This window comes from Lemur catta, chromosome 12 (genome assembly GCF_020740605.2).
Source record: "Lemur catta isolate mLemCat1 chromosome 12, mLemCat1.pri, whole genome shotgun sequence".
Taxonomy (NCBI): Eukaryota; Metazoa; Chordata; class Mammalia; order Primates; family Lemuridae; genus Lemur; species Lemur catta.
In genome coordinates this window covers 69,599,636-69,625,847 of record NC_059139.1, presented here as the reverse complement: position 1 = coordinate 69,625,847, position 26,212 = coordinate 69,599,636, and the positions used below count along the sequence as shown (strand labels likewise).

At 37.0% G+C, this 26,212-nt stretch overlaps 1 protein-coding gene across 12 annotated transcripts in view; it reads right to left on the bottom strand.

Moving 5' to 3' along the window:
• Window positions 1-25,235, bottom strand: part of PAM (peptidylglycine alpha-amidating monooxygenase) — a 155,642-nt gene extending 130,407 nt beyond the window's left edge. For all 12 annotated transcript variants that reach the window (XM_045566199.1, XM_045566200.1, XM_045566202.1 and 9 more), the window contains exons 1-2: window positions 25,100-25,235; window positions 24,030-24,150 (exon numbers count right to left, since the gene is read on the bottom strand). In XM_045566199.1, coding sequence (XP_045422155.1) covers window positions 24,030-24,150; window positions 25,100-25,197 — 219 coding nt within the window. In that variant the 5' untranslated portion in view covers window positions 25,198-25,235. The remainder of the gene's footprint in view (window positions 1-24,029; window positions 24,151-25,099) is intronic.
• Window positions 25,236-26,212: the final 977 nt, after the last annotated feature.

The window sequence follows — 26,212 nt, the reverse complement described above, 5'->3', positions numbered from 1 at the left end:
GGTGTAGAGGAAGCTGCTGAGCTAGAGTAGAGAGAAAAAAGGAAGAGAGAACTGACAGAGCTGTGAAGGGCTGGCCAAGAACAGTGGCCAGGGAGCAGGGAGTAGTTAACAATGTTGCTAGTCAAAATTCGTAAGTTAGCAGTATTCTTATAGGTACGACTGTAATACAATATTAATATTTGAACATCTACTTTTTGTGTTAATATCCCTAACTTATTTTAAACAATCTGGTTCTTCCCTGTGGCTTCTCCTAGAAGGACTGACTATGGATACTCTGTTCTCACGATTCAGGCTCTTCTCCAGACTACGGAAAGCTCAGTCGCACTCACTGTCCATGGTATTTACCCTCAGCCTCTAGCGCTGGCATCTACACTGGCACCAGTGAAGAAATGCCTGCAGCAATGGCACCTGGCAGTCACCACAAAGTTTTCCCACCAGCTCCTTCAGTGACGGTCCCAGGGTCTAGGGCAACTTGGGAAACAGGAAAGAAAGAAGATCAACGAAAAGAAAAATGAAAAAATAAATAATAACAACAGCAACAAAACCCAAATACAGATTTAGAAGTCTGAAGAAAGAGAATAGGTCAATAGGTTAAAATTTAAAAATCACAAATATTCAAAATAAGACAATGTGAGGAAAATTATTTGAAGCAATCCTAGTGTTATATAAGCTCCAGCAGAGTATACTTCCACCAAGGACTGAATCTCAATGGATCTTTGTTGATTTTCAGTACAGAAAACTCCACAGGTTAGTGGTGTCAACATAAACACCTGGTTTACCTTTTCAGCATGCACTGATTTTAATTTCTTATAATGCATCAAGAACTAATGAGGTGTTATACTACAAAAGTGGACACTTTTCGCATAAAAGAGTAAGAAAAGAGCAAATACCATAATATTAAAATAAGCAACTTTTAGTAACAATCCAATGGACTTTAGCATATTTGAATAAATGTTACAGTTTTAGGCAAGGCTTTGGGTCTTCAGGCATTACCTATTTGTAAGAAGATCAATATTTTCAAAATAGTAAGCTGTTGTGTTCATATTTCTCTCCCAAATAAATCATACTTGGTTCCCCAGCAGGCAATCTATTATGGCCCCAAGGAAGAGGGCAGGGCTAAAGCTAAACTAGGAAAGGGAGAGAGAACATGACGTGGAAGAATATCCTTCTAAGGAGGAGGAAGAAGTAAAGGGAAGTCGTCCGGCAAAGGGAGATTCGTTTCACAGTCACAGGCATTGAAGATGATACCAAGTAAGGAAACAGAGTGAATGAACCCTGTTCATTTAAGACCTCTTCCACTGCCCAAGGGCATTCATATAAGACCACCTTTCTCGTACAGCCAAATACTATATTGACAAATAAAAAAGGGAGGAGGGGAAAGAGCTTAATAAAAAGTTAAGCTGATTGTCTTGAATCAGAAGAGAGTGAGATACCTTTAACTGATACTTTTAAGATTTTCTTCCCTTGCTACCCAGAGGTCATGAGATTAAGAAGCTATAATACGTCAATTTTTAAAAGTAAAATATGTATTTTCTTTGCATATTTGAAGAATAGTGTATAAACTGTGAGGATCTGCTATACATATAAACAAAGTGTATTAATGTATTATTTGCACTTCTGTTTGTTATGCATTGATAACTGGTACCAGCACAGTATAACATTGCCTTATAGTTTCCTATGGAAGAGAAGATGTAAAATATGCAAATAATCTTGTAAAGCTCAAATATATTTATGTACTTGTAACTGTTAGCAGAATTTTCAACTTGAAAGATGGTTAAGCTTTTATTTCACTGCTGGTGGCACTTAAAATTGGTAGAATGATTTTAAAAAGACAGCAAAAGGGCAATACATAATTAGGGCTATGAAAAGTGTTTATCAGAAACAGCCATTTTCTCCTAAGAGTGTACTGAGCACATATTCATGAGGACATTATCACAGAGACCACATTAAATAAGTATATGGCCTCTCAGTTATAAGTAAGACGTCTAAGACAATGTTTATCATCACTAAGAATGCATTTGGTTGCAAACTGCAGGAGACCAACTCAAAATGACTTAAGCCAACAGAGATGTAGTCTCTCACATAATGACAAGTCCAGAGGTAAAAGAGATACAAGAATGATTATTTCATCCAGCAACTCAACGATGTCCAGGAATCAGGTTATTTTCATCCTCAGCTATTTTCAGTCATATTCAGCACACTGCCTTTCATCTAAAGGATTCTCTCTTCATGATCACAACATGGTTGCAGCAGCTCCCAGTACCACATCCTCACAATACAATTTCCAAAGTCTAGTGGAGGGAAAAGTCTTCTCCTTAAGGCCCTTTTCAAGAAGGAAACTCTCCCAGAAGCACTTCAGCTCCAAGAGACTTCCTCTCACATCTAAATGGCCAGAATAATATCACATGACCATCTCTAAAACAATCATTAGCAAGGGAAAGGAATCACCATAATTGACTTAGACTAATCAAGATTCACTTACTGCACTAAAGAAGGCCAGTGCTCGAACAAAAGTGGAGTTCTGTCAGGCAAGAAAGAAGAGGAGGAGATGTCCATAGAGTAGGCAAACAACAGGTCCTGACAGCATTCTGAATTTACCTAGCAGCAGATAATCTTTGGGTAACCAGGACCATTTTAGTGTATTGACCTGGAATGTTCAGAATTTTTGAAATCATTGTCTTCTTGTTTAGTAAAATAATGTTAATTAAATATATACCCATTTACCCATTTTCTGCTGGGTCTCTTAGCTAGCTGCCAAGACATACTAGTATAAGATGACAAGAATGGATAAAATGCCAATTCCCAGTTCAGCAAGCCTGATGATCTTGGGAGAAATAAGAGACAGAACTCAATTCTAAGTTAATATAAGGCAATTGTGCCTCCTGAAAAATGACACCTTTTGTCTTCCAAAGAAGAGGTACAACAGGCAAGGGGTACTTATGTTTAATGACAGAGTCATATCTTTAACTATAATGATCAAGGGCAAAGTCATTCTGCTTCTCCCATCTCTGTCATAGTGATTCTATGATCTATTCATTTTCCTTAGACTTCCAATTCAGAAAGGAAATATTTCAACAGATTTGTATCCTTAGTCTTTAACTTTTAAGAGGAACTATAAAATCAAATATAAAAATATTCTCAGGAATGCTCTTTGATTTTCCTTTGTACGTCATAAACATCTTTATTTCAGCATTAGGAGTTACAAGAAAGCTCTTTTTTCTCTAGTCTGTTTCCTGTTATTGGACTGTGTTTTAATGGCTGAAGCCTTGATTTATTCTTCTTTGTATTCCCAAGACCACCTGGCACAGGAACTGGGTACACAGTGAATTAGTTTATTGAATTTTCTTGTGGTATATGACTAAGAACCCTTTGTAAAGGGCCTGTTCCTACAAAAATAGCTCGAGAGCATTGAGTCATATTTTCCTTTAAGCATTTTATTTATAGTTTTTTTAAGGCTATCAAACCAAATTTATCCCACTGTAATTTTCCAACTTTCCATTCAAAGACAATATTAATAATTCAAGAAAATTAATGACTCTACAAAGGTTGTTTTCTAAACTCCCGGGGTGGATACCTGTCATACAGTTAATGGAGACATTATTATAATGAACTAAATAGCTGTAGAAACTGCAAATGCCCATTTTCCAGATATGTTTTTACTTGTCATCAGTTCATTTTACAGTATAAACATAGATACTGCACTTCAGTGCATGTATCCTTTTTAAAGCCAGTTTGAAAAATTCCTAATAGCTAATAAAAAAAATTCAATACTTTAAAGTCAGCTGAATTTTCTTATGTTTTCTCAAGTTTACATACACCCATGCACACACAGACACATAGCATGGTAAGTACAATAAAATGAAGCAATCCTACATTATCATCATTATATAATTAGGCTTCTATACTCAATGGCTTTTTAGTAGGTCATATAAGAAAACTTGACCTTTTATATCCAGCAGTTACAGAACATAAACAATATAAACTAGATTTAAGGGTGATACAAAAAATTCTTTCCTTTCAGGAACTTTAGAAACCAAAGTCTACCATCAGGAAATGGAGAAGTATTAAGCCTGTGGTAAGGACTAGAAAAGCAATAGGGATTCCGAGAAGGGAGAGACCAGAGGCTGACTTGGTCCTAGAGAGATCAGTCAGGGGTGGGGGAGGAGGGCCATGTGGCTGTGATTAACATTCACAGAGGGCCTTTTCTCCTAATGAGATTACGCAGAGTCAGAAACCCAAGACAGGCCCGAGAAAAGATGATACTCATTTTACAAGTTTCAACTTCTGTCCAGACTCCATCATTTGTAATGCACAACGAATTAATATATTTTGCAAATCCTGTAATTATCTTGTGAATGATCTTGTGACTGGCACTATATATTGCACTTTACCATTTCTATAATGAAATAATTAATTTGTTATACTTACTATTTAAATAATATCAATCAAGGTTCCTTTAGAAAATAGAAGGCACAAAGAAAAGGGGCAACTGAGAAGAATTTAACAAGGACCCAAAGACAAAGGTGTCTAGATTAAGGGGAAAGGGTAAGGGATGTTAAAACACCCCATGGATTTATAAAGCAGTAAACTGTTACCACCCAAAGATCTACAAGGCAAAAAGAGGAAGAGTTACCAAAACCAGAAACTGCTATAGCCATGGAAGATGGTAGAAGGAGCTATGGCATCGGGAGAGAAACACAGTTGCTCTCAACCTGCTGCCCAGCAGAAAAGAAGCCAAGAAAATAAATACCTTGACCTCATTCTCCTCCTGCTTGCCAGTCTTCTGCCAGTTCTTCCTACAAACTAAAGCCAACTGGAAGCCAGAGATCAAGGGAGCCCAAGGATGTAGGCCATAAAGGTCAGTCTCCTGCAGCATGGAATGGGCTGGAGAAAGGTGGAAGGACATGGGGAGAGGCCAGTGGACAATTTCCAGCACACAAAACACACCACTGATTTAATACTTCTGTTTTGGCATTTCTTAGTATTTTAAAAATTATGAAATGGAAGCCTTAAAAACAAAAGGAAGTACTGAAATTTATGAAAAACTTTTATTGTTAAAACATTATGTTCTTTTTTTTATTTTTTATTTTTTTTATTCTTATTTCAGCATATTGTGGGGGTACAAAAGTTTAGGTTATGTATATTGCCCTTGCCCCCCCCCCCCCCGCCCTGAGTCAGAGCTTCAAACGTGTCCATCCCCTAGACAGTGCGCATCGCACTCATATACGTATACACCCATCCCCTCCCCTGCCCAACACCGGATCAATGTTATTCCTAAATGTGCTCTTAGGTGATGATCAGTGAAACCAATTTGATGGTGCGTACATGTGGTGCTTATTTTTCCATTCTTGGGATACTTCACTTAGTAGAATGGGTTCCAACTCTTTCCAGGAAAATACAAGAGGTGCTATATCACCATTGTTTCTTATAGCTGATGGGCACTTGGGTTGTTTCCACATCTTTGCAGTTGTGAATTGTGTTGCTATAAACATTTGGATGCAGATATCTTTGTTATAGAATGTCTTTTGTTCTTTTGGGTAGATGCCCAATAATGTTCTTAAAGTCGTAAATCTGTTCCCCTTTCACACTTAGTTAAGGTGTGCATGCTACTCTACGGTTGAATTACATTTCAAATGGTGCCAAGTGTTCATATGATTTCAGCACACTAATTCCACAAAATTTTAATATTTTTAAAAAGGTATTTTAAATAAAAGCATCACTTTAGAGAAAAACAAAACAAAGGGAGTGACCAAGGCTTCTCTCAGCTTCGGAGAAGCTCTGAAAAGAGAAGCAGAATCTCCACACAGGAGGGGAAGAACTCAGATAGACAGAGGTAAGAGGAGGGCACTCTGAGCTGAAAAATTGGTTTGAACAAAACCCTGAGATGGCAGTGAGTGAGGTGGAGGCAGAGACAGTGTGGTAGCTGGACTAATAGGTACAGAGGTAACATTTTAGGGAGTTCTGAGAAAAGGAGTTGGATAAAGCCAGACAATGAAAGGCCTTGGACGATAAAGAGAATTTAGATTTGAGAATTTTCTATAATTTAGGTCAGAGAATGTTAATTTGATCTAAATTATTTATAGGATTTACAACTATTTAGATGTGATGCTAGTCCCGGTGAGAGAGAGGGGTGTGGGGCATGAAATCTCAGGTGTAGGAAGAACCCTTGGATGGAACTGAGAATGAGTAATGAGCATGCAATGGGAGGGGGAAGTAATGGAGCTGGAAACAGACCAGGAGGTGTTGCTGTCCCTTAAGTCAATTCACCCCTTCATCCAGGCACGTGTCCCATACATTCACCTATCCCACTAATATATACCAAGTCTACTACTGCCACACACTGAACTAGATGGGCGGACACAAGGAACAAAACCGGATGTGCTTCCTGCCCTCCATAGTCTGCAGTTGGCTGAGGAAATAGAGGCATGAACTGAATGAAGACATTAACAAATGCAAAACTACAGTTGTGAGGCTTACCCTGAAAAAAGAGGCATGGGGTACTCAGAGAGCTATAATAGCATTCTGAGAGCTGGGGTGTGGGGGAGGAGGAGGAACAAGGGGAACAGGAGGTGGATAGGAACAGCCTCTCTGAGACAGTGATGCCCAGGCTGAGAGCTGAATGATGGGAAGGTATTAACCAGGTTAAACAGGGAGGGAAGAGCAATCTCAGTGAGGTGCAGCGTGGGCAAAAGACTCTTGAGAGGGAGTGCAGCAGTATAAGGAAATGAAAGTACCCAGTGTAGCTGGAACAGAGAGTAAAGGGGATAAATGTGGGTGACATTTAAAAGGAAGAAATGAAAAGAATTATAGACACCTAGAATTTAGATAAGGGGTCTCCAACCTTTTTGGCACCAGGGACCAGTTTCATGGAAGGTAATTTTACCACGGGATAGGGCGTGGGTGGGTGGGAGAGGAATGGTTTCGGGATGATCCAAACACATTACATTTATTGTGCAGTCAAACCTCTCTGCTAATGATAATCTGTATTTGCAGCCGCTCCCCAATGCTAGCATCACCACCTCAGCTCCACATCAGACCATCAGGCATTAGATTCTCATAAGGAGCACGCAAATTAGATCCCTCACACACGCAGTTTATAGTAGGGTTCGTGCTCCGATGAGAATCTAATTCTGCCACTGATCTGAAAGGGGGTGGAGTTTATGTGGGGATGCCAGCCACGGGGAGCGGCTGTAAACACAGATGAAGCTTCTTGCCTGCCGCTCACCTCCTGCTGGGCAGCCTGGTTCCTAACAGGTACCAGTCTATGGCGTGGGTTGGGGACTACAGATTTAGACCACTAAGGAGGTAAATAGTCTAATGTAATTGAACCACTTTAACCAAAAGAGATAAGATGTTTACTAAGCTATAAATTCCTTGGAAGTCTACCTGCCTAATCAATCTGTATTTGCTAATGTGTTCTGTGCCTTGATCAAAAAACACAACTCTTTTAGTCCATTTTGCATTGCTATCACAGAATACCCGAGGCTAAGTAATTTATAAAGAAAACAAGTTTATTTGGCTCACAATTCTGCTGGCTGGAAAGTTCCACATTGGATAACTGCATTTGGTCAGGGCCTCAGGCTGCTTCAATTTATGCCCAAAAGCAGAAGGGCGTGGGCTTGGGCAAAGAGATCACATGGCAAGAGAGAAGAAGCAAGAAAGAGAAACCAAAGAAACCAGACTCTTTTTAACAACACACTCCTGGGAACTAATCCATTCTCACTCACTCCCATGGGAGGGCATTAATCTATTCATGAGGGATCTGCCCCCAGGACCCAAAAACCTCCCACTAGGTCCCACGGGGGATCAATTTTCAACATGAGTTTTGGTGGGGACAAACCACATCCAAACTGTAGCAACAACCAATAAATATCAGTTCCTAACAAATATTTATTAATGCCTATTAAGTATCAGGCACTCTGCAAGGCACTGGGAATACAGCCCTAACTAGACAGACAATCTTTACTGTATCATATGGATCATCAACCAACTTGCTTTCCTACCTGTACCCAAGAGCAGAAGAAACAGCTAGATATAGATTCAAGGAAGATCTATTAATCAACAATATTCACTGAGTGCCTTCTAAGTGCAAGAAATAATACAAAATACTGTGCAAACAATACTTTTCCACTGGAGAAGTAGAAGCTGGCTTCTTTTAAATATAAATTATAATGTTTGTTTGCTCAGTATGAGCATACACTGACAAAATTATGCACAAAAATGAGTAAGATGCAGTCATTATTGGTTTCAGAGATCCTTTAGTGTGAGAGATTTAAAACACAAAAATTAATCACTGTAAGTGACAACACAATAGGTCCATAAGAGTGATATAAATCATTACGGCACTCAGATCAGATCAGTTTGAGAGAATGAGGTAGGTTCATAGGGAGAGGGACACATATTCTATAACATTACAGTGACTGACATTTAAATATAGAAAAATAAATGTAAAGAACAATGGCTTCATAAGATTATTTGATAAAAGACTGAGAGGGAAAATGGTCTGGCAGATGGATATTTAAAAAAAGAAGAGTTAGAAAAATCATTTTAAATTTGTTTACATTTCAATCCTACTTAAAATTTTATATATGCTTGAATTAACTCTATTAATACTAATATATATGTTATAGTATCTTTGGGTTTTGTTAGAGGCTTTGAATTTATCTCTCAGAAAAAGCTCATTCTCAATTTCTGGAACTAACTTCCGCAATGAAGAGACAAGGTCATTCTTAATTAATGTTCTCTTTCATAACAAATGTAAATGGGACAGTGAATCACAGGTTTGCTAATCTCTATTCTCTATAAAGTGCTTAACCATGATAAATATGTTCTGGAGGGTTTATTTTACAAATGCAAGGAAACTATCTTAGATTCATATATTCTAATATTCATATATTAGATTCAACTTTTTTTGACCGTTGACATTTCTGAATTTGGGGAATACATGTTGAGGAAAGAGGGAAGTGGAGAAATAAATGATACACTATCTTCCAATAAACCTGGAGTCTTCAAGCAGCAGCAGACAAGAAGGCATTAAACAGTGCTAAATTCGGCTTTTATTTGCTTCACTGGTGCTTCAGATCTCTTTGGCTACTGCAGGTTTACAGGTCATCACAAACCAAAGCGAAAAGTGAATATTGTGGGCAGTAACTGTATAAAATACCTTATTTATTTCAACTGACTCCTGCCATAATTGATTGAAGGACTAGAAGTCCCCTTATACCCAACAGGCACGGGCTTCAAGATCCAAGCTTACTGTGCTGATTAGATAAATGACAGGTCGAAAATAGAACAGTATTTACCTCTGGCAGAGTCAAAGAATTTATGTTGAGTAAGATAAATTTTTTGCTCTCGAGTATAAGCTATTTAGGGCAGGAACTTAATTTCCTCACCCCTGAGCACAATTTTCTCCATTTTGTATTATGGAGTGGTTATGACAGCAGAGAAACAATACAGAGATGATTTTTTGACAGCAGAGAAACAATACAGAGATGATTTTTTAACTTCTAAACTTGTTTGGCTCCGCTACAGTCACCTCTTTAATACTTGCATTTACTCAGGCTACCAATCTATCTTCTTTCTTACATCTACCGTGTCTGCCTTCATAGTCTGAGTCAAGCTGATGAAACCACTACAGTAAAATATCTGTGAATACTGTCATAGCATTTATGAAAAATACATTAAGGAGATAAAATTAATATTTTAACCTGTCCAAGACGGGGAGGCTGAATATTATAACTGATAACATCAAGTGTTGAAATAGTGAGGTAAACAGAGAATTTTCATTTTTCATAGCAAAATGATCATTCAGTTGGAAGCAAATGATTTAACCATAATTCAGTATAGCTTAGCACATGAAATAATTTTTATTCCCATAAACAGTGAAGGCTAAAATGTTCTAGTGGTATTTTTCTGCTTGTATTTAATTGGATGTCAGTTTTTGTTAAGAGTTTGTTGTTTTGCTTTGGATTCTATTTCCAAATTACAACATTTAAAAATAATTTTAAAAGCCTTTTCAGTTATATATATAATCATTAAATAAGGTTGTTAAAATATTAACTGTGCATGCATCTGAAATCTATGGAAGGAAATACTCCAATCTCCCAGAAACATCATTTGCCCTTTGTAAATCGATGTTGCTATGGCAAATGCTTTCATTTAATACTGGATTAGCTGAGGGTGGGAGTATGACACATCGCACAATAGAAATGTACTCATTATTTTTATATACCCTCCTCTTTAAAAGTGCTGTGAGGGTTGTTGGATGGAGTGACTTTTGCCTGCTAATACAGAACTATTCCTCTAATATGTACATCAGATTTGTCCCTTTATACATGATTAAGTACAATACATTATCTGTGAAAAGCAATCTGTGTCTTAAAAGAGTGTGTTCTGCACTTTTGCTTAAAGAATGCAACATTTATGTGGAATGGTTCCAAATGCTTTTCTTGAATAGGGTTATTAAAATATTAATTCAGACTACATAAATCTGAAAATAAGTGAAACAAAGAGAATTTTTCTGGTGGTTAATAGGTGCAAAGAGAATCACTTTTCTTGCTAATGTGGAGAGATATGTATGGTTGCCTTTCACAAATATCTGCAGAGCGACCATAATAGAAGAATGACCTCCTACAAATCTGGCTCTATTTGTTTCTAAACGTGTACCAAATTTCCTAAATTCTTTAATTAATCAGGCTCTCTTAATAGCACTGTCGCAAAGCAGGGGAATAGGGATTAAAAATTTAGCAATTAGAGCCATTGTATGGAAAACTCCTCTACAATTTCTAAAACATTAGGAATATATATTGAAGTGTAGAAGATCCAGCTGCATTCTTTTTGTTGGTGATATTGTTTACTTCTTTATTAATTTTTCACAAGCACAAAATAAGAGATGATCTTTTTAATGATAAAACAACTTAGATATATACCCCCCAAATTTGCTGTCATCCTCCTCCACTGCTACTTCTCCAGCGGAACCAGTGTTTACAGCCTGAGGTACCTCTCTCCAGCTTCCTCCATGCCCATAAAAAAATATATATAACCAAACAGACACACATGTATTGGGATTTTGTTATTACTTATTTTTATTAAGATGGGATCACACTTCACACATGACTCTGCAGTTTACTTTTCCCACTTAATATACAATGGCAATACTTCTAAGGCAAGAGATGTAGACCTAAGTCGGTCTTAAACTTATTTCCTAATATTCTATAGAATGCAGCTCGGAGTGGTGGCTACGCCTGTAGTCTCAGTGCTTTGAGAGGCCAAGGAGGGAGGATTGCTTGAGTCCAGGAATTCGCCTGGGCAACATAGTAAGATCACATCTTTACAAAAAATAAAAAATAAAAAAATAGCCAGGTATGGTGGTGTACACCAGCAGTCCTAGCTACTCAGGAGGCTGAGGTGGGAGGATCACTTAAGCTGTGGTTTTCGAGGTTACAGTGAGCTATAATCACACCACTGCACTCCAACCTCGATGACAGAGCGAGACCCCATCTCTGTTCTACAGAATGTTCTCCCAAAATTTTAAGGATATGAGTATTTTACTTTAAAAGAGAATTTTAGCTAGATAACTTTCCTCAAAAGCTCAGGGCAGTCCACACTCCCATCAGCAACGTATGAGACTGCCTCATGTTTTCTTATCCTTAAAAGCTCTGTATATCATAGCTCTTTTCAATTTTTGCCAAATGAATGGGTGGAAAAAATATGGTAACTTATTTTTTCCTTAGTTTTAATTTCTCTGATTATTAACAGGATTGAATTTTTGTCATTTTGTTAATTTAACATTAATACTTTTCATTTACTTTTCTTTTGGGCTGCTTGTCTTCTCAATAATCTGTAGGACCTCTTGGATACTTGCTATATTTGCCCTTTTTCTGTCATTTGTGTTTTTAATCATTCTCAGTCTGTTCTTGGTTAAATAATTCTCATCTTTAAAAGTCTATGTATGTGTGCACAACTAAAAATTCCTTATCCTTTCTAATCCTTAATAATGTATAACTTTTGGCATTGTTTTAGGTGTCCCTTGGATTCAGTAGGATGGCATTTTTTTAAATCCTTAGTTAGGCTTGCCATGAGTTTATCCATTTTAAAAGATGTTTCAAATAAATGGTTTCTTATTGTGTTTACACTTTCTATTTTTTTAACCTATTTATTATTTTCAGCTTTTGTCTTCTTTTTTTCATTGATTTTATTGCTTTTTTCCTCATTTCTTAAAATGAACACTTCTATATTCAACTTTATTTACATTACATTATATTTTACTTTATTCTACTTTTTCCAATAGAAAAGAATTTAAAATTATCAATTTTTCTATGAGTACTACATTAGCTAGGTTTCATGGGGTTTATTATCAAGTATTTTTCTTGTCATTACTTTCTAGACCAATTTAAAATTTCAGTGTTGATTTTTCTCCCTTAAGGGCTTGTGCTGAAGAATGGTCCTTAATTTCTGAGTAGCTAAGTTTTCCATGACTTTTTTGGTCTATTTCCATTTTTATTGGATTCTTATCAGTGGATAAGAGTATAAAAAGTCTAATTACTGTAATCAACTAAAATTTCTCAATGTCCAGCTATGTAATTTCTTATAAATGTTCTATAGACATTAGAAAAGAATTTGTATTCTCTTCCTCAAATATACGGTATAAATTAAATAAAATTTACCATATGTTAAATACAGTCACACATCACAACTATGGGGATATGTTCTGAGAAACATGTCATTAGGTGATTTTGTCATTGTGTGAACATCATAGAGTGTACTTAAACAAATCTACATCGTAGTCTACTACACACACCTAGGCTATATGGTCTAGCCTATTATTCCTAGGCTACAAACCTGTACAGTGTGTTATTGTACTGTAGGCAATTATAACATAATGGTAAGTATTTGTGATCTAAACATATCTAAACACAGAAAAGGTACAGTAAAAAAATATGGTACAAAGATAAAAAATAGTACACCTGTATAGGGCACTTACCATGAATGCAGCTGTTCTGGGTAAGTGAGCGATGAGTGAATGTGAAGGCCTAGGACATTACACTATTGCAGACTTTGAAAACACTGTACACTTAGGCTACACTAAATTTCTTTTTAAAATTTTCTGTCTTCAATAATAAATTAACCTTAGATTACTATAACTTTTTGCTTTATAAACATTTAAAATAACTTTTTGGCCCTTTTGTAATAACATTTAGCTTAAAAAATAAACACATTGTCTAGCTGTATAAAATATTTTTTCTTTATATACCTGTATTCTATAAACGTCTATTTTAAAATGTTTTTATTTTTTTATTACTTTTTAAACTTTTTTGTTAAAAACTGAGACACAAATACACACATTAGCCTAGACCTACACAGGGTCAGGATCATCAGTATCACAGTCTTGCACCTCTACGTCTTGTTACACTGGAAGGTCTTCAGAGACAATAACACACATGGATCTGTCATCTCCTATGATAACAATGCCTTCTTCTGGAATACCTCCTGCCTGAGGCTGTTTTACCATTAATTATTTTTTATATAAGTAGAAGGAGTATACTGTAAAATAACAATAAAAAGTATTGTATAGTAAATACATAAACCAGTAACATATTATTATTATCAAGTACTACGTAGTGTACATAATTGTATGTGCTATACTTTTATATGACTGGCAGAGCAGTAGGTTTGTTAACACTACATGAGTTGTGCAATGTGTCAGGATGTTATCACAGCTTTGACAGCACCAGGCAACAGGAATTTTTCAGCTCCATTATAATTTTATGGGACCACTGTCGTATACGCAGTCCGTTGTTGACCAAAACATCGTTATAAGGCACATGACTGTATATTTAAAATTATTCTGCTGATTGAAATATTCAAATGCTTTATATACTTGTCTTTTGGGATTTATGCAATACACTAAATATCCCTCCATGATTTTACTTTAACCAACTTCATTTTGAGTTTTTATTTTACGTTTGACAATGATGGTTTTTGATGCCTAAGGTGCATGACTGTTCCATCTCTTAGTAAATTGTACCTTTAATAATTAGTATATTCTTCTAAAGACAACATTATAAAAGTTGAGGTTCTGATTACTTCATCTGTTTATAGCATTATTTCTAGAATGGTGCCTTTGTAGGAATTCTAAATTTTTGTTTTGCAGTCTTTCCTTTGAACTACATTCTTGAAATCCTACTGTCTCTACAAAGATTTTCCTAATACAAGAAGAGAGAAAGATGCTAATCTGCTTCTATAATGTGCTCTAGACAATTGTGACTGTTTAAGTACTGTTTAGTACTGACTAAAGTATTGTTCTTAAATTACTCTCTTAATGCTCAAGTTGATCCTCTGTAATTCTTTATTTCAAGTCTTCTAAGGTATTTTTATCATATAGGGCCTTGCATCAGCTACTTGATAACATGTCTTAACTCATCCATTGTAATGTACGTTAGGGAAGAAATAATAATAATAATAACTAAATTTACTGAGCATTACCTGGGCTTTACACATATTAATTCATTTAACCACATTTCTATCAGATAGGCACTATCATTATCCGCATTTTACAGATGGGAGAAAAACTGAAACACATTAAGGTTTAAGTATCTTGCCTAAGATCTTGAGGCCAGCAAATGGTGGAATTAGAGTTCTGATTTGTTTTGTACCTATAGTGATTGACAAAGATTATCTCCTTGACTAAACTCTAGCCAGGCTCTTCTGAGCCCTCTTCTCAACTAGGCCTCAACCTTGACCTGCAAAGACTTGAACAGACACTAACGTAGTTTCTAACAGCTAAATGCTATATCCCTCAGAGGACCCAAGCCCCCCTTAAAATTCTTGCTTGAGAAAACTCAAGACTACCAAAAAATCTGTTTGTTCCAGCCAACACCTGAGAACAAGGCCTCTGTCCCCAATCTTTATGGTGGGAAAGAATCATAACTTTGACAATTTCCAGCTAGTAGACACAGCTGGCCTAGTAATCACATTGACACCAACCCTTTGTAATTTTTCACTTCCCTGGCTCTGATGAGCCCTCACTTATCCTTCTTCCTAGTCCCTAAATGTCCCTTTGAGTTCAGCTCATGCCAAACTCTTTTCCTTACCGCAGCTGTTATTGCTGATTAAAATCTGTCCTTACCACTATACTAACGTCCAACTTTATTTACCTTTGACACAACTTATAACACAGAAATGAGGGGTAACAGATACAGAAATGGGAAAAGATGGCAGGAAAAATGAGGGGCTTTGGAGGTTACTATAAAGCCTTGGGCTTTAAACATGAGAGGTGCAGGAAACTCTTGAAAAGTATTAGTAGAAGGGTAACGAACGTGCTCCGACTTCTGCTTTAATAGGATCTCTGTGGCTGCTATATAGAGCACAGACGCTAGGGGTGCAGGGGTACAAGGTAGGCCAGTTAGGAGGGCTATTGTAATGATCCAGGAAGGAGAGGATGGTGCTTGGGCCACAGTGGAAAAGGTGGTGGCAGTGAGAAGAGGCTGGACTTTGAATATATTTGGAAGGTAGAACCGACAGGATTTGCTGGAATATTGTTTATTGGCTGACAGAGAAAGAGGCATCAGTAAAGACTCCAGTGTATTTGGCCCAGAGGAACTCTAACATAGCAATTGCCAATTACTGAGATGGAGAAGTCTGAAATACAATACTCTAAATAAGAGAACTCTTGTTTATGATCATTTACTCATGAAAACTGAATAGGTAACTAAGGAACAAAGATCAAAGCATTGTTAACCTTGCATTGGTATTTTTATTCTTTATGTTCTTTAAGTCAGATGACACAGTTCATGAGGTGCCAAAGGTTAAATCCATTTATTAGCCTGAATGGCATATACAATTGTTTTGATCTGGGATTGGGAAACTACAGCCCGTGGGCTGGCTGCCTATTTTAGTAAATAGTTTTTTTACTGAACCACAGCCAAGCCATTCATTTACATATTATCTGTAGCTGTTTTCTAACTGCAACAGTTGAAACAGAAACCCTATGGCTTACAAATCGAAAATATTTACTATCTGACATTTTAAGAAATAATTTGCTAATCTCTGGTTCGCTAATAATTTGCTAAGAATTAGACAGGAATAACGAAAAAATTGTGTTAAAATAAGCTAAACTAGGTTGATTGCAAAGTGTCTTTTAATAAATAGCCACGTATCAGGAATATCTTAACCAGAATTCAGATTAGCAGTATTTCTTTCTGTACAGGTATGAGAAGATATAAGAAAAAGTTATTCAAGAATTTAGAATGGAGCCAGTAACCTATATTTTGCTTAATAAAAAATCTTATATTTTTCATAATATATGCATAATAAAAATATATACCTGTGTATATATACACGCACCTGTACACATAGAAATATATATATAGTAACATTCTCTGGGAGACATAGATCATTAACAGATTGGCAGCAGAGAATTATGAAATGAACACGGGTTTCAGATTCAAGTAAATATGTATTTAAATCACGGGTCTTCTATTTACTGGCTACTTGGCTATGGGCAGGTTACTTAATGTCCTTGAGTCTCAATTTCGCATATAAAAATGGGATTAATAATACCTTGAACACAGAATTTTTATGAGAATTAATGAGAAAATGTATATAAAGTGCCCAATACAGTTGTGTTACATAATGAGCACTCAATAAGTATGTTTTCTCTTTTAAAAAATTTACTAGGAAAAAAAGCAAAAAGGACTCTAAATCTTATTGAGAAAATAGGTGATCAAAATGCAGTCTTCTACTGCAGGTACTTTTCTAATATTCTCTTAAGCATCATGTTAATTCAAAAATACCAAAAATTAATTGAAAATAAAGTCTCTTTTGTTTTTCATTTTTAATAAAGAAAGAAAAAAATGGTCAATGTAAATGTATATAATGTAAATGCAGTTCTGAACCCAGATATGTGGTATGTTTATATTATTCTTATGGAGAAAAACATTGTTGATAATTCAATCATATCTTCCTTAAATGGACATTAAATAGGTTTTGGTAAAAATAAAGAGGAAGCATCATAATTTAAACTTAAACAATTGGCAATGAACTATGTGTGACTTTAATTTGTTGTTGACAAGGGCCATTTAACATTTCTGTAATCTAGTGACTTCACATAATTGAGGCTTGATGATGAAGCAAAAGAGTGAATATGCAAATAAATATAATTCCAGAAGTTGGCATGTATTATCTTAAACAACACCAATCCTCCACCTTCAGAAGAGAAAGGAGAAAAACCAATTTAATGTGTGGCAGCTAAGTAAACAACACAAGGGCTTGGTGAACATCTTTTCCAATAACCACTGAATCTTCTTTGCTGTCAGCTTCTCCATTGGTAAAATGGAGATAATATTACCTTCTCAGTTTTGGGAGGAAGATAGAGCATTTTAATTTTTTTGTTGCTCCTTTCCCTCATCTTGGAATTTTATACACATTGCCTAAGTCCTTCTAAATAAAAAGTAATGGCTAGTCCAGAATTAGGATATTTCTCAATTTTCCTGCTTCAGTTGCAAGATCACTATCCTTTTATTTTTTCTGAAAGGAGAAAAAAGTAAGAATGGAGGAAAAAGAAACACTAAAAGCCATGACTCATGTTTATTTTAAGACAATGATTTAATGCAATCAATCTTCACTCACATTCTGTTTTTTCTACAGGCTGGCCACTGGAGCCACCACTTCTGACTTTTATTCTCATGGCAGACATCACTCATGTTTTGCTGCACACTTCCACGCCAAGCCCAGATGTGGCCTCACAATTCTTCACACTTTCCAGGCAGCTCTTCCCAATTGAATGAATTTGGCTCAGAAAGCACCCTTCATTTGCCATGTCTGTTCTAATGTACAGATTCGATCAGATGAGGGTGAGGGGTGCAGTGGTGGGCAGGTCAAAGGACTAGGGAAGGTAGGATAAAATGTGTCTGCTAACCACACAAAGATGGCCAGGAAATCCAAGGGACTTCTGGAGTTGGGTGGGGATCTTCTCTAAGAATTTCCCAGCAATTGCATAGCTGTTTTGAGAAGAGCATGGATCTATTCTCCCCAAGTGAGTATAACAGACAACCCACTGGCTGGTGACCAAAGACTGCTGTTGCCCATGGATTAATTTTCTTCCCTTCTGCAGTGCAGCTTTAACTAAAAGTCAAGCTGGCCCGTGAGGGGAAAGAGAGAAATGGGAATATAGGGTGTCTCCCTTACTTTTCTTGTCATGCCAAAAAGAAAACTTGGAATTTTAATTTCAAAAGAATGCACATACTATTATATACTAATAACTAGAGGGAAGGGGATAAGGAAATCCCAACCCCTGAAGTACAAAAGCTATTCCAGCAAAGCCTCATTTTCTGGGGTCCTTGCTAATTTTGCCCTGACATTTTAGCACTGACTGGGGATAACGATGTCTTTTTTTTTTTTCATAATGATGGAATTTAAAAATATACAGATTTATCATTATAATGGCCTCAAATGTAGTCAAAAGCCACCCTTCTATACAACTAAATAGCTTTACATAAAAAACTCTACTTTAGCATTCTGAACTAAAGAAAAATAATTCTGCATTTAACTTGTATATTACCTCTGCTAAAACAGATATGCTGATAATTGTTACTTATAAACAATGTTATGATTGTGGCTTGATGTTTTAAAATTGATTCCTTAAAGGGGTGCAGAAAGAAAAGCCCAAGAAAGCTGGGTTCTTACTACAGATTATGTATGCATTGTGGAGGTTTGGGGAATCTCTTCCTTCTTCTGTTAGAATGAAGAAGTTAAAGTATATCAGTTATTAGTAAACATTTTCTAATGATTGTTCATCTGAGAAAAAGGTGAAGAGAAACACAGTGGAAGCTTCTTTTTACTTTTTAAAGGTAGGACCTTGCTGTGCCACCAGGCTGGAATGCAGCCTTCCACATCGGCTTCCCAAAGCGCTGGGCTTACAGGTGTGAGCCACCATGCCCAGGCAGTGGGAAGCTTTTGAGAAGATTCCATAGGAGTATTTTGTTCATTCTGGTTTTATTTCAATAACTATATTCTTTCATCATTATTTTAAAATAAGTGATAACATAAAATTCTAATTTCAGATTTTTCAACCTGTTGTTCTGGGGTATCTAATGTAATCTTTAAACTCAGAATTGTTTTGCTTCCTGGTGATAGATATTTACGCTCAGATACACAGGAAAAGGCTGCTTTCTGATTTCAAAGCATGATCTGTGACTCTTCAAAAGACCAATACTGAATGAGACAAGAATCTGCAAGAGGTTCAGAAAGGCAAAAGTGCATTCCTCCATAGTTCTCAAACCACTCCCAAAATGAGAGAGGAAAATGACTACACTAATGACAGCCTAAGACATCCTAATTGAAAGAAATTCAATCGATGTAGGTTTCAAGATGTTGGGTTCAAAGAAAATATTTAATTTTGTCAAATTGTATTTGTTTTTACAAATTAGTTTCCATTTGTAATGCAGAGGACCTACGTTGAACAAATAGCAAATAAATAAAATGCTATATAAACCTAAGATTTGAAAGAACATCATTAGATAAAAGTGTCTGTTCTTCCTAGAGGCTGGCTGCTGAAGCCGCCACTTCTGACTTTGTGCGCAAAGTCCTCAGAAAAGCAGACACTGAAATCCAAGCTGATTTCAAACGTGTGTGTGTGTATGTGTGTGTGTATGTGTGTGTGTGTGTATGAATAAAGCTTCATATTGATGAAATTTTTTTTCATATTCTCTCCTTCAAGCAGTATAAAAGATGTATAAGAACTTTGAGAAAAACATATCCATTCTCAGTGTTCCTTTATTCCCTTATCACAGGGCCATCTTTAATGAAAATAACAATTTAAGAATAAGCATACTGAAAGATTTACTACCTCACTTACTTTATCCAGGTTTCTCTTGCCTAGGTTTGTCTTTTCTATCTTTCTTCATTTGGCTACCTTTCTTCTCTTTCAAAATTATTGCAATGTCTTACCTTCTCCATGAAGTTATTACTGAAAGTATAAGGGTGACCAATTTCTTTCTCATCTTAAGGTTCCTTCACATTTCTCTCAACACACATAATAATAATAATTAATAATAATAATAATAGTGCACATTTTCTGAGAATTTACCATGGGTGGGGCAACTGAATGTTACTTCACTCAGTCCTCAGAACCCCCTGGGGTGGAAAACTATTACCCTTTCTACAGATGAAGGAACAGGACTAGCTGGTTAAGAAATATACCTGAGTTGACACTCAGCTGGCATTTCTTTATGCCAGCCTGGCCCCAAAGCCTATGTTGTATCCCTGGATTTAAGTTTGATTTGGATAATAAAATTTTTGTAAAATCACTGTAATTATACTTTTATTTACTTTATTTTAAAATCAAACACCATGGGACAGTTAAAATGTCCAGTAGATGATGCCACCTTACTATGACCATAAACTGGCAGTTTATCAAATTGTTTTGTATGTTGATATGAGAGTTTGTAAGAGCAAAGTCCACAGGGTCCTGGGTGAGAAAGGGAATCAAATAAGAAAAAGTGCTAAAAGAAAAGCCTCAAGATATTACCACTTTGTGGCTTTACTAGATTTGAAGCCAGTGCCATTGGACACCAGATTTTTTCTCTCTCTGCTAGGCTATTTAAAAGCTGTCTACTCTTCTTTCTAATCTTCCCAAAGACTGAAAAAAACACTGATTAACAGGAAATTTATAAAAATTATTTTCAAATTTTTTAAGTCAGGGAAGAGAAAGAGTGAGCTCACTTTGATTATAAAATTGATATTGCAGCAGACAATAAGCCACTTTTTTCTGGATTCAACCAGATCTACTTTAATAGGAATAATTTTTAATTGCCACTCTAAAGTCCTATAGTATGGCAGAATGGCCTGCAACTCTACTGACATAACTGGATATCCTTTGATAAGACACTAATCTACTTGTATTCCACCTGTAAAATTAGTTAGTTGTACTATCTATATTGTCTAAGGTTCTCTCCACTTCTATTCTGTATCTGCTAGTTTCTCTATCCAAGAAACTCTCATTGTTTGTGACCTAAAAATCTCAACTTTCCCAAGGAAAGGATTTACATTGGATTTACTGATGTAGCTTTCACTATTGTCAAAAATTAAGATATACTTTATAAAAAAATCTGTTGAAAAATGTATTTCTTTCATCAATATGGTCTGCCTCAATTAACAACTAAAGTTCTTGCTTCTCTGTTCCTTCTTTCTTTAAATATTGTTGCCGTCCTTGAGCATTTAATGCCTTAATGTCTTTCCTTGTTTTTACATTTTCCTTACTCCTCTTTTTCTCATATGATTTTTTATTTTATTTATTATGCATTTTTTTAAAGGGAGTTCCCAGGTCTGTTCTGTCCAAACACTGCTGAAGCAAAAGACAGACCCATGGGACCACCAAACACACTGCCCTCTTATATGATTTTTTTAAATGTTCATCTTCATAGTCTAGTTATTTCTGAATTTTTCCCCTTTATTTTTGTTTTCCATCATTCTATTTTCTTGGACTTTTTTGGTCAACTCTTCTTATTTCCCTTTACCTTTACTCTTTCTTCCCTGTAATACATTTTCATTTTTCTTTCTTTCCTTTTTATCTCCTTTCTTCTTAAGGATGCGTGTTTAACTCTAGTTTTATCTGTATTTTAAGAAAAAGCATACTTTCTTCACCAAAAGTACTCACAGTATCACAGCTCTGGGTCTTCCTCACCAAGAACATCAAGTTCAGGAGGAAAGAGGTTCCAGGGGTTCTGTATCTGCCTCTTCCTGGGTATATTCAATAGAGAGTCTATCATTTCTCATAAAAGTTTATGAGGTATATGACCTTTATGTCAATGTCAGCTGGAACAATTTAAGTACTCATGGCATGTAGTCAATAGAGAGCGATGGAAAAAACTGGAAGAAATATTCAACAACCAGTTCTGAGCTGATCAAGCAGAGTAACTGAATCATTTGCCCAGTCAGGTAGTTTCTGTTTCAAGTAAGACAAAACCCAGCTCAATGTGGTTGAAACAAGAAAGGCTAACATAACTGAAAACTCCTTAAGTAGTGATGTCATCAAGAATCACATTCTTTCAATCCGTTTGCATTGCCTTCTATGGCATTAGTTTTATTCTGGGCATGGCTTCCTCATGAACACAGCAGACCCTAACTCTACAAGCCTATTGCTTACATGCAACAGAACAATGCATCCCAGAAAAAGTCCTAAGATTTGACTGGTCTGGGTCACATACTTTCTTCTGAACCAAGCATTGTGGAAAGGGAGGCAGGATGCAGACATTCACTTGCTGTAGTCCATGTGCTCCACCTCTGGAGCCTGGGTAGACAGCTCCTGGGAACCACCTGTTCTCAGAGAAGGAGCAAGGAGGCAACCAGCTTCTTGCTGGACAGCCACCCCGCAACTGTCCACTGCACGAGGCAAAGGTGAAAACAGATAGTGCAAAATAAAAAGGGGTAATTTAAATAGTGCATGTTCTTTTTACACAGTTATTTTAAAAATTATATGACTATAAAAATTAATAAACATTCTATCTTATGAAAATGGAGCTCCTCCACATTCTTTTATAATCAATTCCTCTAGGAACTCTGTCTGAGATTGTTGACCCCAATACAGTTGCCCAATATTATTATTGTTAAATAATTTAAATGTCATCACTCTTAAATAATGAGAAGGAAAAAACAATAGTAACAAACTACAACAATGACTATTTGATAAAATAATGATATTCTTATGGGAAGAGGAGTACTTAAAAACCAATTTGTGGATATTTTAAAAGAACATAAACTCAGTTTAAGCAAATATAGGGGAAAAATCACTTTTAAAAGTAAGAGACAAGAGCAGGAACATTTCACAAGTGAGTTGTTCTTTCCTAGTCTCAATCTCATTACACCTCTTTTGGCCAACTACTAAATAAAGAGCTTATGAAATTAAAGGCCAGGACCGTGACAATGGAATGCACAAAGATGCTATCTGCATGGTCATTGGGGATGGGGAGGGGGTGAGAGTCATTTTTGCAACGGTGAAGTGGTTATTTAAAGATAATTAGATCATACACAGGTCTTCAAATAAATGAATGTCAATCCTTAGTCCCTGAAAAAAAGGCCCATGTGTATTTTCTAGAGTTTCTGGATGTCAATTTCAAAAGTAATTATTCCCAATAAGTAGAATAAAATACTTTTATTTTCCCAGGACTAAAGAAAAAAAAGAAAACTAGAATGTTATCTGCAACAATGAGTCATCAGCCACTGCAGCTCTACAACATCCAGGTCTTTCCCTGTCTCTGCAGCCCTTCAAAAGGAGAGGACTATCTTTTAATGACACACATAAATCCCTGCACTGCCTGGCTGCAAAGCATAATTAATTCTGGCCTTTTTATGCTTAATGAAACACCTTGCACACATGACAGCAGTAGGTTTGAGCTTTTTGTGTGGACCTAAAACAGGAAAGCCCTAGCAATAACCCAGTTCTACTGACAATGCTCTATAAGTCATATTTTTATGGGCTCTGCCATTGTTTCTTCAAAATATATCTCTCATAACAAGTCAGTCAGGCTAAAGAAAACTCACAGTCAGCCACCTGTATGAACGGTTTTCTTAACTTTTGAAAATGTGAAATTTTTGTTTTTCAAATTCTTGGCAGTAAACACACATTTTTATTTCTCAACTTGTGGCTGCCATAGAAGGGTATTTAAACAAAGTAATCTCTTAGATGAAGCTGCTCAATATCATTTCCCTTTATTAGAATAATTTTCCATATTTTATTGCATACTTACATGTCATATTACAGAGGCTATGACTCCATGGAGAATCTCAAAACGTACATTTTCAAGGTCCATTTCAAACCACAACTAACAATATAGGTAAAATTTTTTAAAAGAAATTTAACTGAAAGATTTACTCCTTTTTAAAATAGTCAATTATTCTAACCCTATCTGAAGAGTCTTGAAAACAAATGCCCACTTGTAAAGAAGTTACCACCGCTATAAATGCAGGGTTTTTGTTTTAACTATGGATTATATATAGAACAAGTGAATAATAAAATATAGAATTCCTCTCACCTGTTTAGGTGTAACCCCAGGCATGCGAATATCCAATGCAAAATCTGATGAATCAATAGGAATAACTGGTCTGGTGGTACCAAGACAGTCATTGGAAAATGATCTGCTAGTTTCTTTAAACCTTAAAAAGGAAGACAATGTCAGTATTCTTGAACATAATGGAATCTAAACTCAACAGGAGAAGGGGAAAAAAAGGAATTTTATGACCTTAAGTTAAAGATTATTGATTGTGACCCAATGAAAACTCTAAAGATGTGATGACTACATAATGTTTTTAAACATATACAGAATTGCATTTTATACTCCAAGAACAATATATACCCAATTTGTAAACAAAATATAATCAACATAACCAAGCAGGCTACCTTTAAAACTAAATTCAATAAAAACTTATCAAAATATATACTTGTTCCTACTTAATGAAGATACAGTTAATACATTAGAAATTATCACAGGCATGCCAGTTTTCTAATGGCAGAGATATTAACCACAGCCCCGTAAAAATTTCTGTTTAACTATATTGAGTGACCAGTATAACTAGTCAGAAGCAAAAAAACCAACCACAATCTTGCTAGGAGGCAGAGTTGTACGAGGAGGAAATACAAAACTGAGATATGAACTACAAATGTACACGTGCATAAATATTTAATATGGTCATTATGAGGCGTGTGTACACAACTTGGTGTTTCCCTGTGAGCCCTTACAGTCCATGATCTGCTTCTCCCCACCACTGATGTATCTTGGTATTTTATCCTTTTACCTGTTATAAACAAGAAGGCATCCAAGTCTAAGCGACTATTTCGCAGTTTCTTAAATATCTCCCCAAGAGGGAGTGATCGGTATTGGAAATCACAACTTCTAACTGGAGTTTTGAAAAGCCCAGGCAGCTTAGCTCGGGCACAGGGGGCTTTTTCTGCCGGGGGGGACTTTCACAAGAAGTTACTGTGCTAAAATTCCGAGTCGTTCCGGCGAAGAGGAGCAACCCTGCACGTCTTGCCACCACTCCGGTTCTCGGGCGATTCCATTTCTAAGCAGCATGCGCGGAAAGCACCCAAACAACAAACACCCACCTCTTGAAGACAGACAGCGGGCTTCTGAAAGCCAAGCAGCCGCTCTGCAGCGCGAGGAGGAGGAGGAGCAGCAGCGGGCTGCGAGCGCGGCCGGCCATGTCCGGGGCGCTCCGGCCCCGCGGGGGAGCAGCGGGCGGTGCGGGGCGGCGCGGGGCGGGGCGGGGGCCGGCGGCCGCTACTTCATGGCCCGGGCGCGGCGGGCGGCTCGGTCGGGAGCCGCAGGCGGAGCCCCGCGCGAAGGCGGCACTGTGGTCGGGGCCGCGGGCGGAGGCTTCGCTCCCTCCAGCGCTGCTCGCCGGCGCTGCCGCGGGGGGCTAGACGCGCGGGCGCCTTATCGCTCCGGGGTGACAGCGACGGTGAGGGATAGCACACAAACCCGCGTCACTCATCGTTCAGAACCTGCAAAAATAGAAGCAGATAATGGATGACTAACACGTTACAGCATTTGTCCTCAGCAAATCCCAGTTGAGGTTCTTTAATACATTAGTAGTTTGGCAGGCTGGCGCCCAAGCCTGGGGAAAACGCTGGGCTGCTGCTCTCCCTCCCCCACGGCCGGCCCCCAGGATCTCACAGACCCCCTAGCGTAACCCCCGGTCCGCCTCTCGCTTGCTCTTCCTCCCTCACACCCATTCCCGTTTGCTTTTCCTACTTATCCCCCCCTTTGTCCCTCACATGCACCGCACTCTCCTGATTTCTTCTCCCTACTTCCTTTATCACTCCCTTCTCTCACCAAAAATGCACTTAGTACCTTTGCTAAATGTAAACAAAGTTATTCACACAGATGACAGGCTAAGGCACAAGGAAAAAAAGACTATGACAGGCTAAGACAAAGCACTTGGATACTACAGTAATCACATAGAAAAAGTCTTTGAGAACAAAGGCATGTTTATATATATGCATCCCAGAGCTAAGGGGAAAGATACCCCCTGCCCAGAACTCCCAAGGATCATCACAGAAGTAATTGCTGAAGTTCTCAGAATTATTTTAAAACAAACCAGAACTCTATAGCTGATATGATATAATGTAAATGCTCATTTAAAAATCTTGCATCTACTATGCAAAATAATAATTTATTACTTATAAGGCACACCTCCCAAAAAATATTCTTTCCTA